We start from the raw sequence: 18,225 nt of genomic DNA on the forward strand, positions 1-18,225 counted from the left end.
TCTTCCACATGAAAAAAATTTAGAGAATCTAAAATGTTGTAAAGTGAACAATGTATATGCTTTGAACATAAATATACAATATTAATGGTAGAAAATGGTTGAACAGTTTGTGCCTTCTCTGTTCAGAGTGTTAAACTAAATCTCCTGCTTGTGGCCTTAACTTACTGCATTACACTTGACTGTTATATGCTCAGAGTCTCACTGTGCACAAAGCTGCTTCATGGTCCCCTGGGAGACAGGAGAGGGAGAGTCGGAGCACCTTGTTACCATCCCCACCCGTTCATCCAGACTCCAGTGTGAAGAATGTGAAACAACAGCTGAGCCTCGTCCACAAAGCCTGGAGTCCCTCCTCTCAGCCACAGAAGGGAAAAAAAAAAAAAAAAAAAAAAACACGCTCTCTGTTTCCTGCTTCACTCTGTCTCACTCTGTGGCTGAGAGAAGAAGAAGAAAGGGAGGCTATGGTACTGCAATTAAATACAGTTCTTTCAGTAGAAACTGGAAGTTAAAGTGCGTTAGTGTCACTGAGAACGCTTTAAAAATGAATCTGACTTGGGCTCAAACACACACCAGTGTCCCAGCATGGTTCAGAGGTCTGCCTTTCACATAAATTGTTAACATTTGCCAATTTGTGAAGTGTTTTGTGATCATCTTAAACATTTTTGTTGGCTGAAGACTCACAAAGTGATCAGGAGGGGACACATTTCATAGAATGATTATGTGTTGTTTCCTGCACCAAAATCATTAAGTTTCACATATTTGCTTTGTTTTCTGCTATTTCCACACAACCTTCGGCTGCAGAGGGCATCAACAGATTTCAGCTTTAAAGTGATTGTATGGGCTCTTTGACATATCTGTGGTACTTTTTCTTTCTTTTTTGAATTATTAAAATATTACAATTCTAATTGTCTATCTATCTATCCTACTATTCTATTCTGATCTCAAGGCAGATGATTACAAGCAATGCCTGCAAATGGCACAGGCCCCCCTGCTCCTAAAGAGCCCTAAATGCCCTATATACTCTATCAGAAGGCTTAAGGTCATTTAATGAACTGATTGGGGAATATGCAACATTAAATCCCAATATCAGCATGATAAGGACCTTTACGCTCTGTGTCATAATTTATATTCCAAAATTAATTTGTGTTAAACCTAATGATCACAAGCTCCAGTAGGCATTGGGGCAAAATCAAAGTCTCGTGGTGAAAACAGAGCAAGCTTCCTCCACCCCAAACAATAAGATGAAGTTGCAAGCCCAATAAAAAGCCAATAAGAGGACCTTGACTTTGGATGGTTTTGTCTCCAACAAAGGTCCCAGGTGGACTCATCTGTGGGACACAGCAGCAGGACACAGCCAGTCAATTATGCAAAGCTCCGCCTCAGATCCTCTTTATTTAAGACAAAGGTGGTGAGGCTGAATGAATAAACCGCATAATGTGGTGAGTCATTCACTCCAATTAAATCAGTTCAAACGCCTAATACAGTTTTGTCGCCCCCAAGCGGCGAAGAGCCCCCGGTGCACCACTCGCTGCCCGCCAAAAAAGCAACCGGTAGATGCCAGGTAATGAAACAAGCGCATCTACAAGCATTTCTGTGATGTGATAGGCCCCCCTTGAGAACTCCAGGTAAAGCCACCGGCCGTCGGGATTGGCTAGAAAATAGGGGCCTTCGCGGTAGCGTCACGCAATTGGCGGATGAGTCAAAACGCTTGAACTCGATTGGCTCGGAGTCTCGCAAGGGGCGGGATGTGCTGCTCGACTGCCGAGCTGAAACCGGTAACCGAGCACTCCAGCACGTTGTGAAGCCGCTAGTTTCTCTGGCAGCCGCCGAGGTGATTCAAAGAAATCACTTGTTTCTAGATCAACGACTCATTTTCTTTTTTGATAATTGACCCACTGGTAAGTAGTTGTGTTGGATACATTGTCATCATTTACGATGGAAAGTTTTCATTTGTTACCGATCGCCTTCGTTTGGTTAACTGGGTCGCTCTCCGGGGCTCCGTCTACATCCTGGAGTAGAGCTGCGAGAGCTGTTAGCAACATTTGGCATTAGCACGGTTAAAATGCCTTATTGGTTGAATTTAGACATTATCTCTGATATCATATGTTTATTTTAAATTAGTAGTAGTTTTTACTATATCTGAAGTGTCGGTATAAAACCATTACCATATCTGTCTTGTTTCACTTTAGGCTTCCAGGAAATACTTAGTGCCCGCTTCTAGCTCATTGAGTCGTGACTCCCTCCCTTCCTGTCTTTCTTTGCCGCTTTTCTCTCTCACGTTTAGTTTTTATTTCACCCCTTGGAAAAAAATCCACGTCTGCTTTATGGTCCCATCTTCATTTTGAACTGAGCAGCCGGTTTATTTACCTCGACGGGATCGAAAAAGTGTAGCTAAGGACCGGCCGGGACACGTGTTGGGGCTGCCTCTGAAACCGAGCTACAGCCTGTGTCTTGTCCTAGTTGTGGGGGCCGTGTGCTGGCCCAGCTGTCGCGGTTTAGCCCCGCAGTGGGCCAGCCAGGGTGCCATTTGAGCCCAGGTTATATCTGGAAACCCTCGGTGGACTGCCCTAAAGCCCCACCGACGCGCAGAGCCGCCGCCATGACTGGTGATAAGTGTGTGTGTGTGTAGGCCGGTCGATAGCACGGATGGCACCATCACTGCGGGCACGGCGTGGCCTTTGTCCGCATGCCATGCTCGCACTTTTACACAAGCTGCTTTCTGGTACGGCTGCAGCAGCGTACCGTGTCCTTACATGCGCATATTCTCCAAATAAATGTTGGACTCATTCAAGCCAAAGCCCCCCCCCCCCCCCCCCCCCCCCCCCCGATGTTGACTAGAACCGTTGGATCTGTCCCAGCGCACACTGGGGCCACCTCGCCTCAAAGTGATTAGCTTAGCCTGATGGATCAGTTAATGTTTGCTGCTTGTGTGTTGGTTGCTAAGAGTGTGCCAGAACAGCAGATGGCTCTAGGTTGAGGGGACAGGTGTGGCAGACAGTCCATTAACGAAAAGTACTCGTTCTCCTGGTTGTAGCTGAGTGACCATACCAGTGTGTTTGCATGTTTTAGCTTCTTTACCACAAATCACCTGGAAGGAAATGCTCACTAGGGGCACAAAATCTGCCACTGTGAGAGCAGTCACCGTCGAATGCACTGTACTCCTGCAACTGTGAGGAATTACAGGCCTTTTTTTTTAAAGTATGAAACAATTACTTCAAGATTTCTTCAGTAGGAACCAATTAACCGGGAGCTGAGGCTGGGCAAAGCACAACATGAGGCAGACTGTTGGTTTTTAATCTCTTTTTATTTTTCGATTGTTGATAGTAAAAGATATTTAGAGTATCAACAGCCTTCGACCCACTATGCCTGAGAAATTTAATTTTCCTACCTTCCAGACAGACATCATTTTCAATTCATGCGAGTTTAGAATTCAAATCAACCAGCAAAGGCTTGAAACCTGTTGGAAACGGATGATCCATGTGTGCAAATATGTCACGTTTGGGTCACATTTGCTAAACAAAAATGTGTGGGTCTGTTGAAGCATGCTTCAGCACTCGCAGTAAGAATCACTGTAAACCATTCTTCCTGGTGTGTTATCTAAGCACTGTAAGCATGTTCTCACATGGTGGTGCTTTCAGTGCAGGGAGCAGGTAATGGGCTGTAGTGCAAGAAATGTCCATGTCCATATCTGCATATTATTTGAAGCCAGTCTTCTGGTTTGTGAATGTAACATGTTTGATGAGCAGACTTTGCATAAGTCAGGATTAACTTAAGACACAATGGTCTTTGTCATAGATTACCACAGCTGGTTGTTCATAGCAGACTGAAATATTATACTGCATTGAAATAGACACTGGAAAATGCCTGGAGAGAAAGGGTAAGAGAATCTAGATTCTGTTTTAAGTTTGTTCAGTTGCCATTGTGGCGTTTACATCCCAGTCTCTATCAGCTACTTGACATGTTTTAGCCTACTGGTCAGCTTCATCAGTTCACCTCTAATGGAAATCCACCAAAGTAGGATCTCCCTTATAGTTACTTTCCAGCTCAGGAGGATGGTAATGTGGATAGACTTGCTACCTACAGCCAGAATTTACCAGTTTGAGGATCCACTCAGATCAGCTGATGGGATAATGTCTTCATTAGATGACTTAAAGTGACATTTGAGTGCAACGACTGTACCATTTCAGATTTAAATTTTTTTTTTTTGTAATCACTTGCTATGAAAACAAACGGCGAATGTCTGGGTTTGTGTTCCATGCCCTGGGCAGGCTGTTTTCATGTCGGTGCACCCAGATGGGGCAGTAAATGCTCATCAGAATCAAGTCAGTTTTGCAGATCAAACGCATTTCACGCCGTCAGCATTTCAACACGGTCCAGAGAAACAAATTACAAAATGAGCCCACAACGTGATGAGAGATGGATATTGTGTTCCGTTGTGAAATTGGAGGTCATGTTTACCTAACCTGATTTACATGCCAACCTGTTCATAGGACTGGGTCTGACTGCTCTCCAGTCAGGACAGTGGGATGATTCAATGCGGGGATGTAAATTCTCAGAGGTGAAGAAGCCTCCTATGAAATGCAAACGGTTGCATGTGTGATATTAGGGGACTAGGTTTCTTCAAAGTTTCACACATGAGAACAAAGACACAAAAAGGCAGCTGCTGTCCAGCTCTTTGATCACAGCTGTTCATCAGATAATCCACTGGTAAATTTTCCCTTATGGAACTTTCAAGTGTCGTACCATGATATGAATTTAGTCACGTTGTTCAGTTCCCATTTTTTACAAACATATATATATTTTAGCCTAAAACCCAAAGAGATGGAATTCACACTGATACAAAACAGAAAAGCAGTAACTGTCTCACATTTCAGGAGCTAGAGCCAGAAAATGTTTGTCTGTTTGAAAAAATAATTGAAATGATCAATTGAGTATCAAAATTGTGGCTGATAAGTTTTCTCTTGAATGTCTAATTGATGGGGTTCCTCTTGTTCTTTGCAGAGATTTCCAGTTGACCAAAGAAATGGTGATGGAGAAGCCAAGTGCCCAGCTGGTCGGGCGAGAGTTTGTCCGACAGTATTACACACTCCTGAACCAGGCCCCTGACTACCTGCACAGGTACGATCGTCACGCGCCGCCTTTTCCACTGTCATGTGGTGAAACTTGAGTTTTGGACTTAAGGCTGCAGTTTTACACAATAATAATAATAATAATAATAATAATAATAATATGCATATGTGAGCACCCATCTGTTTAATTTGTGCAACAAATGAACCTTTAGTTTCTCCGCTCAGGTTTTATGGAAAGAACTCCTCCTACGTGCACGGCGGCCTGGACAGCAACGGCAAACCAGTAGAGGCTGTTTATGGCCAATCTGTAAGTAGGCTTCATCCAGCAGATAACAGCTTTTAAAAATATTATTTCCATAGAGAGTCTCTGCACTTCACTCCCACATATACACATAGAGTGGCAAAAAAAACAAAAAAAACTACTGGGCTGGAATAAAAGTTTTCATTTGTCTCTTTATGAGGCATTCACATTAATTTATTTTTCTTTTTTAATATTCTGTTCTTAACTGGGGATTTTCTTTTTTTAAGCATATGTTGTACGTTTTTCTCAACCAGTTTCAAGTTAGTTTTCCATAAACTTGGAGTTATTACTCATTTGGTCTCTGCACCTCTGCTCTGAGGAGTCAGACTGATATGATGATGAGGAAACGCCTAAATGCAAACATTTATGGAGGTGTATGCAGAAGGGGCGGGTCATACTGCATAAGTTTCAATGTGATTATTATTGTTACATCCTCAACTGTCAGCTGCATAAATGATTCTGCCTCAGTCTAAAACGGTCTCATACAGAGGTTTATTGTATAGTGAACTCTAAAAGATGAACAAAAATAATCAGTAGGCTATAATTGAATTAATTTAAGGCAACATTGACCATCACTAGTGTGCAGTTTATGTTCTGCTAGTTGTGCAGGATAAAGTTTAGACTGCTTGAAATTAACTTTTTCTTTGAGATTTTAAGTGGTTTATAAAGATTATAATTTCCCATTTTGGGCAGGAAAAGTTCTTAACAGTCAAAATAATTTGATATCTTAAGAAGTAAAGACATGTAATGCTTTTCAAACAAAAGGTACAGTGTCTTATAGTAATGATTTGGACTCACATAGTCAGAGGTGAACTATTCCAGGAAGAATGTTCCAGACTCGGTTCTGCTTGATTACATTTATTCAACCTGCTGCTCCTCTGTTTTTGCAGGAGATCCATAAGAGGGTGATGGCTCTGAGTTTCCGGGACTGTCACACCAAGATCAGGCACGTGGACGCCCACGCCACCCTGAACGAGGGCGTGGTGGTGCAGGTGATGGGCGAGCTGTCCAACAACATGCAGCCCATGAGGAAGTTCATGCAGACCTTTGTGCTGGCACCTGAGGTTTGTAGTCTTCTTCTTCTGTCAAACAGCATGCTGCCAGGATCAGAGTTGATGCACATGGCAAAACAAAATGATAATAAATTAAAATTTTTCCTCCAGGGTACTGTTGCAAACAAGTTCTACGTCCACAATGACGTGTTTCGTTACCAAGATGAGGTGTTTGGTGACTCTGATTCTGAGCCTCCAGAAGGTGAGACATCCGTTTGTTTGTTTGTTTTTTTTTAATTGAAACTGTGATTGAATTGTTCATCCTCCACCTGGTTTCAGCTTTCTGTTCTTTTTCTGCTGGCTGCCTTTTCATCCTCTCTGTGGATATGATCTTTCTGATCTTGGTATTGTTTGTCCAAAGATAAATGAATTGACAGAGATGAGTTTCCCACTCATTCTTTGAACAACTTGTATCAGCATTTTTGATGGTTTCTCTTTGAACTGCTGTGTCTTTTATTTGTCAGTTGAAGCTGCCGATGGGATGAAAGACTCTGCTGTTTGATGTCTGTGTAAACAAAGCAATATGTTGAACACGTGAAAACTGAAGTTCCAAGATTAAAGCACAGGCTTTTTTTAGAAAAACTCAAAATGATCCAGTCATTCTTCTATTATATTCAGTTTATTACTCATAACTGCAGGTTTCTATATCATCATATAGTAGCATTTGAAGTCAGAATTAAATTTAAAAGGTGGTTTGACTTTAGGGATAGGTTTCAGTGACCAGTAGGAGGTAGATGTGACGTTCACTGTCCTGAACACGTTTTTGTTTGTGTGTTGTCAGAGTCTGAGGATGAGGTGGAGGAGATTGAGGAGAGGGTCCCCTCTCCTGACGTTGCTCCGGAGGAGTCTGCTCCCTTCTACGACCCGGCAGCCTGGTATGGATCATGGCCTAATGTTCCCAAAGCTTTAACAACTCGCATAAAAGGAAATTCACTCTTTAAAATGAAGGTGTAGATTTTCCAGGTGCAAGAGGCAAAAGAAACAGGCTTCTCTTTAACTTGATGTGTGATGTTTGTTGATGCATGTTATTTTACAGCATTTAAAACTTCATATTAGTGTAAAATGAATGGTATTTAAACAGTACCTCCACAAACACAAATTTGCATGCAGTGTTGGTCCCCCAGGTTCCTGTCTGGTTTTAAAAGTAATAGGTTTACATAGTTCAGCAGCACAGGTGACAGATGTGTCGTCATGGTGATAACTTTCTTGTGCTTGTCTCTTGAAGCTCAGAGCCGGCAGTTCCTGGCGATGAGGAGGAAGCAGCGGCAGCGAGTCCCGAGCCAGAGCCAGAGGTCGAGAAAGAGGCCGAGGCTGCAGTTGTGGAGCTGAAGTCGGAGTCGATGCTGGAGACGCAAACAGACACACACACAGCCGACGACCAGACAGAGAAAAGCCCCGCCGCCGCCCCACCGACTACAGAACCTGCCTCTGTGCCCGCCGAACCCGCCCCCGCTGCACCAGAAGAAAACAGGGTATGTTTGAATGCAGCCTCAGTGTGAGATCTAGCTCTTGTTAGCAGAGACAATGAAGTCAGAAACATGGACACAGAGCTATCAGCACTGATGGGAGAACAAATACACAGTAATTTATTAACCTTTACAGATACCTGTTACTTACATGCTTAGTTTTCACTGATGGAGGCAGCATCTTTAGCCTGGTAACACAGGTGAATCAGGCTGAATGGGGAAACCTGTGTAATGTTGGCCTTCCCTTTACATTATCTTTGATCACCCTGCACCCCTAATTTTTTCTCCTTCTGTCTTCTCTGCAGCCATTCTCCTGGGCATCAGTCACCAGTAAGAACCTCCCTCCCAGTGGGGCTGTCCCAGTCTCAGGAATCCCCCCACATGTCGTCAAAGTCACTCCCACAGCACCGGTACGTTTAAGATCCTCTTATAAAAACCTGGTTGCACTAGTTTATATTGATCCCAGCCATGACTGTGCTGTTTTATATCCCAATACATAGTAGGCCTCGTATGTTTTCACATAGTCAAGATGAAAATGCCCTAAACCAGAACAAACTGGTTTGTGATCACATTGATGAGTTCCAATTTTTTTTTTAAAGTTGTGCTTTAAAGTAGGGCATATTTCAAAACCATATCAGAAAATGCAATGGTTTAATCCAACAAATTGATATTCGCCCAAATAGAGAGTGAGACTGATTATTTTCCAACATCTGCTTGAGAAAAACACTCGTCCTGTTGGGAAAGTTCCCCTGAGATTCTGATAATCCAACGAGAGGAGAGTCCTCATCACTGAAGCCTTTCCTCTCATAAGTGGAACATTAATGGGCAAAACCCTCATTAGTCTATCTTTATCAGTCACAGACTCACACTTTCTCAGTGTTTTGGGCTCATCTGTGACAGGTGTGATACTTGGCTGTTAGACAGGTTCACAGTAAAGACTTGGGGAGATGCTATGAACTTGTTTTCACTCGTCATGTGTTCGACTTCCTCCGTGGTAACAAAACATGTTAAACCAGCCTTCAGAAACTCCTTCGGGTTAAACTGGGCTGATCAAACACTTTTAGGGCTGACTCACTCAGAAAGACTTAAAACACTCTAATCTCACAACATCAGGGCTACACACTCTCTTTGTAGAAGACTGTAGTTCCAAACCCTGTCCATTCAGGAAGAATAACTGAGGTTGTAAACGTAACTCTCACATCCTCAAATATAATACAACCTCCACTTCTTCAATCGTAATTTCCAGATAAAAAGCCTCCATTAACATTTTCTTTGAAGAAAATTGTTTTGTCCTCTTATTTTGTGGTGCCAAGGAGATCTTGTTCATCTCCGGAGGGTGAACTGAGTCTCCTCTGCAACCTCAGTAATACATCCTGTGCTGTTGTGTTGCGTCCTCCAGAAAGCAGAGCTGGAAACTTGATTTGTGTGCCAGGGTAGAGATGAAGGCAGCAGGACAGGACAAACAGCCCCTGCTGGCTCTACCTTTATGACAATAATGAAACTTGTTGTTCTTTCTTTATTTGCCCAAAGTTACGTGATAAATCCCAGTAGGGGAAAACACTTTTTTTTCCCCCCTGTTCTGTCTTTTGCTCCCTCCTTAAAAAAGTGTGTTTGACTCTTTCAGCCCAGAGCAGAGGTGAAGTCAGAGTCCCAGACAGCAACACAGAGGCCACAGAGAGACCAGAGACCGAGGGAACAGAGGCCTGGAGGTCCTCCGCCGGTGCACAGAGGACCAAGACCAGGTACAAACACCGTGTATATACAGGTCTAAATGTCCTCAACACAAGTATAAGTAGCCCACACTTTAAAGGCAGGAGACTGCTACTACAGACCAAACACAATCAGACCTGATGTGTTGTTGAATATGGCACAGAGGGTGTGTGTGTACTGTGACTGCAGGTGTCCTGACAGATGCATTAAACATGAAAACTTATGTAACTATACAAGTAAAGTGCAAGCACAGCCTTAATTGGATCTTATGACCAGTTGCAGGTAATGATGTACCGGCATGTGGAACAAAGCTGCATAAAAATGTCTGTCCTGCTGCCAGGGTTTACTTTGAAATACCTCTGTTTTAAAATTTACTTACTACAACACCTGCATTTTAAAACGGACCAAAAACTGAGTGGTTTATGGAGGAATAAGTAACTGTCCCGACACATGAACGTACACTGTGAAGCCTGAAATCCACACATTAGAGCACAGATCCAGAGCGCACAGTGTGGGTCCCACTACCCTGACCCACACATCCAGCACGTCTGTAGTTTTCCTAGATACCTCGCTCATCTGCAGTACAGTGCATAAAGCTCTGAACCTCGTAGTTAACCTGTAAATTGTCACAGTATATTGTATGTTCCTGTGTTGACCTACTGGATTATTTGTTTCAGTGCGAGAAGGCGAGCAGGGAGAGTCGGAGGGTCGCAGGGTGGTCAGGTACCCCGACGCCCACCAGCTCTTCGTGGGCAACGTCCCTCACGACGTGGACAAGACCGAACTTAAGGAGTTCTTTGAACGTGAGTTGGATTTGATAACACAAGGACAGTATTGAAATCCACTTTACATTTACATTACATCAGTATCATGGAACAGTGCAGGAACCACCGAAAGTGGTTTAAAAACTGTGACAGACTAATAGCAGACGGCTCACTTTACTCAGCTGATCATAAATCTGCATTTCACACTTTAAAACTGCGTATTGCCAAACTGTTTACATCTGTTACTTTATGTATTACAAGTATTACATATTGTGAGTGAAGCTCAAAACAAGTGAGGATAAGAATATTTTACAAGAATCTATCTTATCAAGTTACCTGGATTTGTAAATCTTCCAAACAGTTTTGTGTTGTAACCATGGTGGTAAAATAAAATTGTCTCCTCCTCCTCCAGAGTATGGTACAGTCCTGGAGCTGAGGATCAACAGCGGAGGGAAGCTACCAAACTTCGGCTTTGTGGTGTTTGATGACTCTGAACCTGTACAGAAGATCCTCAGCAACAGGGTGAGACGACCTCTCAAGCTATTAACAGATTTTTGTGGAAAGGACCTTTTTTTTTTTTTTTTTTTTTTTTGATGCAGGACCAATTATTGCTAAGAGACCCTTTAGCCAGTTTAAAATACCCTTAGCTCTTTAATGTTGTAGTCCCCACTAGGTAATTATTGTTCTCACTGTGTTCCTCTGGTGGTATTTTATGGGCTTTGCATATTGAGTGTGCTCATTTAAAACCTAAAGTTTGAGTTTAAATTTTTCAGATGGGACCATTTTGGGTTTAATAGAATAAAAGAAACTTTGGAAAGTTGTGCTTAGTTTGAGTTGTTGTTTCTCGTCTCCGTAGCCCATCAAGTTCAGAGGTGACGTCCGTCTGAATGTGGAGGAGAAGAAGACCCGGTCAGCTAGGGAGGGCGACAGGCGGGACGTGAGGCCCCGGGGTCCAGGAGGTCCCGGCGGTCCCAGAGAGCGAATAGGAGGTGGCGGAGGACCCAGAGGCCCCCCCACCCGAGGAGGCATGGCACAGAAACCAAGCTTTGGCTCCGGACGGGGCGCCGGGCCCAGTGATGGGCGCTACTCTGCCCAGCGCCAGTGAGACGCCCGGGCTCCAAACCTGAGTTAGATTACTGTTTGCATTCAATTTACTTGAGTGGTTATTGATTTTCACTGCAGCAGGAACCAATTGGACAAACCCAAAACTCAACAAAAACCCTTCATTGCATTGCACCTAGGAGCAAAAAATTGGTAGGAATTGTTCATTTAAAGTCACAGTTTGGGTTTCTACACTCACACCCTGAGTTGACTCGTTTCCTCCTCATTCTTTCTCCTAAGCATGACATCATCAGAGTATTATGAAGGGATTTCTGTTAGTAATTGACGCAGGTTTGGTTGAGAGCTTTCACCATCAAGTCACGCCAGCTCCTGCGGAACTCAGGAGCCAGTCTCAACATCTGTCTCTCATGAAGATGGCTGCCTCCTCTTCCTCACCCCAACTCCCACAACCCCACTCACCTCAACCTTCTTTCTCACCTGCTGCTTTTCGTTTCCCTCTGAGGAACCCAGAATGTCACTCCTCTTTCTCCCCCAGTCTCTTCCCCCTCTTTGTCTCCTCTGCCAACACATGTATTATCTGGACATTTTGTCATTTTTGTTTTTTCATGCTGAACTTGAATTTATTAAGAAAGAAATCAAAACACGCAAACACATGAAAAAAGGGTAAATACTACTTGAATTGGGGATTAAAAAACCCAGAGGTTAGGTTTTTTCGCGTTCTCTCTCCCTGTTTCTTAAAGGAACGTGTACTTTACTGCTTGGGCAATCCTGTGTATTGCTGCCACCGTTGTATCTAGCGATGGATCTGTCTTATCTTTTTATTCTATCAGGTCAAGAGCTGAACTGTAGTGCTTTTATTTGAGTAATAATGTTGGCTTGTAATACGTGGATTCATGGACGCGTCTGAATGGAGCATGTATCAAATCATGTATCAAATCCTGTTAGGCTTCTACTACCGATGCACTTCATTTGTCATCATGTTTAAAATGAGCTCACCTGCCGATGAGAGAACTAAATTAAAGTGATTTACTGTTTTAAACCTTTAGTCTGCTTGATTTTGAATGTGTGTGTGTGTTTTGACTGCGGATGGCTGTCAGATGACTGTGTGGCCAAACTGTATATAACAATGAAAGCTGGCACAGACTCTTGTTCACCTTATATCCATTAAAGGTTTTTAGACAGATAATGCAAAGTTAACTGTCTTGTGTCATTTTGGCTCTAAACCAAGGAGTGATACACAGCCCTGAGGTGACGAGGGGCAGATTAGGATTCACAACCAACCTGGAAAATTTGATTTATAGAATCAATATTAAATAAATAAATATAGCTATGAAACGAATTCTGAAATAAACGCAAATATAAAAGTGAGTCGATAAATAAATGGCTTTAAAACTTTTTCAGTGGTCCTACACCGCAGCTATAGCTAGTTAGCATGGCTTAGCATAGCTAGTTAAACATCATATGATCTAATGTTAGCAAACACTGATGCTCAGTCATGAGCAGAGAGGCAATGGAGGATTAGTTGTAGAGCTATGTTTTGACATCAATATAGAGTTTATTGTTTCATGTTAATAGTCTTTTGTGTTGCTGTGGTGGTTTAGTCTTTTACCTTTTTAATATTAGCCCTTTCAGCGGCACCGTGTTTGTTTTCACTCAGGAGTTTAGTAGTTTTACCTGTTGGGTAATTGAACAATACATGTGTGCTGAAGGCTCAGTAATTGCATTAGCAGTGTTGGAAAGTATTTAAGTAGAGTACTGTACTTCAGTACAATTTTGAGGTACTTGTACTTGAGTATTTCCATTTTATGCTACCTTTTACATTCACTCCTACATTTCAGAGGGAGGTATTGTACTTTCTACTCCACTACATTTATTTGACAGCTTTAGTTAAACAAGCAACATACTGTAAGGACTGTAACACTTCAGTTCACTGAAGCACGTGCCTGCATTGTATTAGGTTTCCTTTCGCCTTGGAAAAAAAAGTTGACAGCCTAGATTATCATTTTATATTTGCACTTTGATTTTAATGTTCTTGTTAAAGTAATGTTGTGATGGAAGATTTCTGAAGAAATCATCTTTCCTTGTATCCAAACCTCGATTGGAGGATATTACACAGTATAAACTGATACCAGTATTGGTCCAGGGTTCACATCTGCCATTCATCTTAGCTGGTACAGTATATGAATTCCCTGTCATATGCCACCCAATGTAATATCTGTGCATTTATAAAATTAAATTACATTTGGACCTTTGAGTTCTTAATACCAGATGTTTAGTTACTTTCTACTTCTTCATTGTAATGGACCACGACAAATTCCTTGTATGTACAAAGTTACTTGGCAATAAATCTGATGTCTGTTTCTTTGACCATTTTCTCTATGTGATGGATGTACAGTATTGCTGATATTTGACCACTAGATGGAGACAAGATGTCATTTTGTGCCTCAGGAACCCCCCCCCCCACCACCCACCCTCAAGTCACCTACCCCCAAGTGAGGCACACAGGTAAATGTTCTTGGAACATGATTTTAAAACGTTGTAACCTCAAGAGCGAATGACTTGCATACAGAAATGGATCAGGTACTAAACATTTATAAATAATAAACACTAAAAAGGGAAAAGAAAACAACTACATAAAGTACGACAGTTACAACACCACCATGTCCATCTGTGCACAGGGGTCCTGTCCAGAAAGGGGTTGGACAAAAAGAATCCGAAGACGACCAAGGCCCCATCACCAGACGCTTTCCAGCGAGCTCCCCTCCCAGGTCTGGCTGTCGTTGTTAGATGTCTGGTTTAATTCTGGTTTGGGATCTCTCTGCATGTAACCTGTCAGTCCACTTTTACCCTCTCTACTTTGAGCTGTTTAATAAGGCAAACTCAGCCACACTGCTCTCAGAAGGTGGATCATATACAGTGTAAGTTGAATAATTTCTTACTGTGAGCTGAATAATAATGATTTGAGCTCAGTCCTGTTGTAGAAGCAGCCACGTCGCAGCTCATGTAGGACCCACTAAAACCCCTGTTTTCCTCAACTTATAAGCCTGAAGGCCACATTTAAGTGGTACATCCACATCCAGTAGTCAGGACAGTGTATGAATACACAATCAGCCAAGTCAAAGATCCATGAGTTTCCAGCTTACAGTGGAAGACTTGCACACAGATCTTTATTCATGTTACTCATAACTATGTATGATAGTGTGTGGTTCCTGAAAGACAGCTCTCGTTTTCCTTTGTAATTATGCTGTGTAGGTGTGTTACATGCACATTTTCCCTAACGATGGAAATGTGCATTTATTTGCATTTTCTTTCGGATTTACTTTGTTAAATTTTGTTAAAAGTTTGCACTACATGGATAGAAACTATTTTGGCCACTAAAGCGTAAAAGAAGTCCACAAGAAACTAGCAAACAGCCCTGAGACATTATCACCTCAGGTTAGGAAAATTGCCTGTTTCCACATCCAGCAGACAGCATCATCATTTGGGAGTTAAGTTTGACTCCACAAATCTAAGTTCAATATTTCTCTCCTTTTAACTCTGGTTTTTGTCTCCACCAGCTCCTGAGAAAAGTATCTGTCTCTTGAGCTGCTAAATGCTCCATTTTGTTCACCGCCCGTCTGTCTGCTGTTTGCTCCTGAGCAGGGGGTGCACAGTGGGCTTAGCTGTGTGGGTTTATCACCACGAACCCTTTTCATATTACAGAGTTATTTGAGTCATTGATGATACAATATTTCTTCACTGGACTCCAGGTCTCTCTTTTTTGAAGTTATAGGTGAAGGAACTATGGCTTTCATGAAGTGAGTGACCCAGGTGAATGCAGGTGTGTGTGAGTGTGTTTGAAAAGGCTCAGCTTCTAACATGCATTCTCTCCGGACTTGGATTTCCTCCGCCCCACTGATTTCTGTTGAACTCAGAATGAACTCAAAAGTGTGTGAGGACAGAGCCTGGAGCTTGCTGCAGGTTTTGTGTGTGTTAAACACAGTCCATGGGAGTATGTGTGTGTTTACATTCTGCATCTTGATTATTATCATCATCCCAGACATTATTGAATTTAATTTAAACCTGGTTTATACGTCTAGGACTGATGCAAAGCCTATACTGTTGTGGGCATTATACTTTTGCTCTGTTGTCTGTTGCTGTGCAGTCACACCTCCAATCCACATGCAACTGATGCTCTTAAAACCCATTAGCAGAGAGGTAGGGTGGGTCAGTGTCTTGCTCAAGGGCATGTGGTACTCAATTGGACTCAATGTTGCAGGGTTTGAACCTATGACCTTCTACTTGGAGCCTGTGTTAACACACGACCAGCTTATTCCTACATGTAGTTTACTATACGGTTCAGTATTCAGTGAGGGTGCAGCCCCCCTGCTGTGAACAGACACGTTTGTATTCATGGACCTACATGGCTTCCAGTGTGTTCTGGCCCTGCTGGCAGCAAGACCCAGAGCATATGGCCAGTACACACACACACACAGGCATTCGTATTTCTGTATTTCTGAGGATGTTAGCCCCTAAAAACGGACCTAATCCATTGCAACTACATCTACATTATCCCAACCTCTAACCTAACCTGATAATAATATTAACCGTTACCCAGTCTCAACCCTCAAATGAACGAATGAAGAAGTGAAGGCAAAATGTCCTAAAATCCAAAATGTTCCCACTCTTAGTGCAAACCACTCTTCATACACAAGGTTGTCCTCTTTTGGCAAATTGTGTCACAACCAATCACACTTCTTGCTTAGTTTAAATGGCATATTCATTTGGACAGCTATGTTTTATTTATGAGAGGCTATATGGAACTTTTTTGATTTGAAAGTTTTTGATTTGAAACTTGCTGCTCACCAGTTAGCCCAGCTCGTCTCTCTTCCTACTTCGCTGCGAGCAGGTCTCTCATCCCGCGGACCGACTGTAACTCCACTGTCTTGGACTGCAGCTGGTGACGGAGGTTCTTGTTCTGCTCCCATGGAGAACTGGTACATGTGCTGCCACATTTAACTGGCCGAGTAGCAGAGCAAGGACTGCTGTCACCAGCTACAGTTAGTTAGCAGCTAGCTATCGGCTACAGCTAGCTGTTTAACAGTTAACATGGTCTGTTAGCAGCTATGTTGTTAGCAGTGACTGAACTTTTGAAATATTTTCATATCAGGCACTATCCACTGTTTCAGAGGCCTGTAAACTTCCTGTCAGAACTTTTCAAAATAAAAGTTCACAATAGCTTGAAATAAACAATTGCTGCAAAAAAAAAAAAGAAGTTTTATTTTGTAAGCAGAATCACTAAACAGGAAGTGATTCTGTGGGTAGCTGTTGGGGGAGGAGATGTTTTAGCACCTGGCACTGTGCAGTGTGCACTGACAACAGTGCAGCCCACAGCATGATGTAACTGTTTGTGTCTGTCATTCCCTCTCAACATAGATAAAAGTATAATAAGCATCTTCTGATGGGGGGAAATTCTCTGTTTGGACATTATAACTATATGTGGGACTGTCAGCCTTATATTGTAAGATTAAAAAAAACCCCCACTGCTATAGAGGCTGCACTTGACAAAAACAAGTGCATGAGCACAAGGAAATAGTTCAGACAAGACATAAGGAATGCATGTGATGCGACAAACATTAAATTCAGCAAAATCTTCCTAAAATGAACAATCCTCAGCTGCTGAGACATAAGTCTATCCATCACAGGGATGTCAGAAAATGAATACACCCGGCAAGGATTTATTTGCAATTTTTAATACTTTTTCTTTAATGATTACACAGATCCTTGAGTTGAGTAACAGAAAGCAAAAGATCCAACTCCAACAACCTTGACAATGTTCAAAAACAGGTAAAGAGATTTTTGTTCAGAAAACCTTTAATCGTTAATAGAATTAGTAGTATGACATATTTCAATAAATATTTAGATATATACAGATACAGCAGAAACGGTACATTCTTTTTTTCTCTTCAAATTGCTTCACATTTTTTTGTACAAGCCAAAATATCTGCCATTGTATTTATATTCATGCAAAATATTGTTTTTCAGATTAATGAAAAATAAAAAGGATTTGCTGAACTTTTCTTTTTTTTTTTTTATTACCTCTGCTTTGATGTGCACTCTCAGATTATAAGCATCATAATGAGCATCATAATTTCTGCAAATTAACAGGTGCACTTTGTGCCAATACACAATAGAAGCAAGTAAAGCAAAATTAAGGCCATTCCAACTTGTGCAAAGAAAATAAATAAATAAATGTAATAATCCTAATAATAATGTTTCATTTAGCTCACAGCAGTTCAGGAGTCACTGTATTTTTCCTTTTTCCTCAGGGCATCAGATTGTACAATACATACAATAAAATACAAGAGAACCAAACAAACCCAATATAATCATTAATCATCAACAAATCAAACCATGCTACTTTAAAATCTACTTCAGAACCTAAGGATTTATAAACTTCCAAAAACACATCCTTCATTGTTCAGTCCGTATGCATCCCATTGCACCGTAATGCAATATAAACCCAGTATCTATCTCATATTATGAACCCCTCCCTCCCCCAACCCCATACAGTATAACAATGATTAATACAATGATGTGAGGCCTATGCCAGTCTCTAACATGACTATGATACACACAACACCCACACCTGAGGACAGGGTATGAAAATGTGAAAAATACTTCATGTAAAATGGCGGCTGAATGAATGCATGATATGCCAGTAGGTCCTCGTCTTTTCGTTGCATATTCAACCCCCCATATGGCACGATAAGATATGTATGAACGCTTTAGAAAGTGGACAACTGCTGTTGGCAAACAGGCTGA

At 41.9% G+C, this 18,225-nt stretch overlaps 1 protein-coding gene across 1 annotated transcript; it reads left to right on the forward strand.

The window, feature by feature from the left end:
* Positions 1-1,755: 1,755 nt before the first annotated feature.
* g3bp1 (GTPase activating protein (SH3 domain) binding protein 1) lies at positions 1,756-12,460 on the forward strand. The gene is made up of 12 exons (XM_071458395.1): positions 1,756-1,895; positions 4,999-5,115; positions 5,292-5,373; positions 6,258-6,431; positions 6,531-6,621; positions 7,201-7,294; positions 7,645-7,891; positions 8,191-8,295; positions 9,510-9,627; positions 10,273-10,398; positions 10,772-10,881; positions 11,216-12,460. Exons 2-12 carry the CDS (start codon positions 5,021-5,023, stop codon positions 11,462-11,464), a joined length of 1,491 nt encoding a protein of 496 aa, XP_071314496.1. The 5' UTR covers positions 1,756-1,895; positions 4,999-5,020; the 3' UTR covers positions 11,465-12,460.
* Positions 12,461-18,225: the final 5,765 nt, after the last annotated feature.

Source organism: Trachinotus anak, unplaced genomic scaffold, assembly GCF_046630095.1.
Source record: "Trachinotus anak isolate AG129_WGS33_773 ecotype Australia unplaced genomic scaffold, CSIRO_AGI_Tana_v1 ptg000021l, whole genome shotgun sequence".
In the NCBI taxonomy this organism is placed as follows: domain Eukaryota; kingdom Metazoa; phylum Chordata; class Actinopteri; order Carangiformes; family Carangidae; genus Trachinotus; species Trachinotus anak.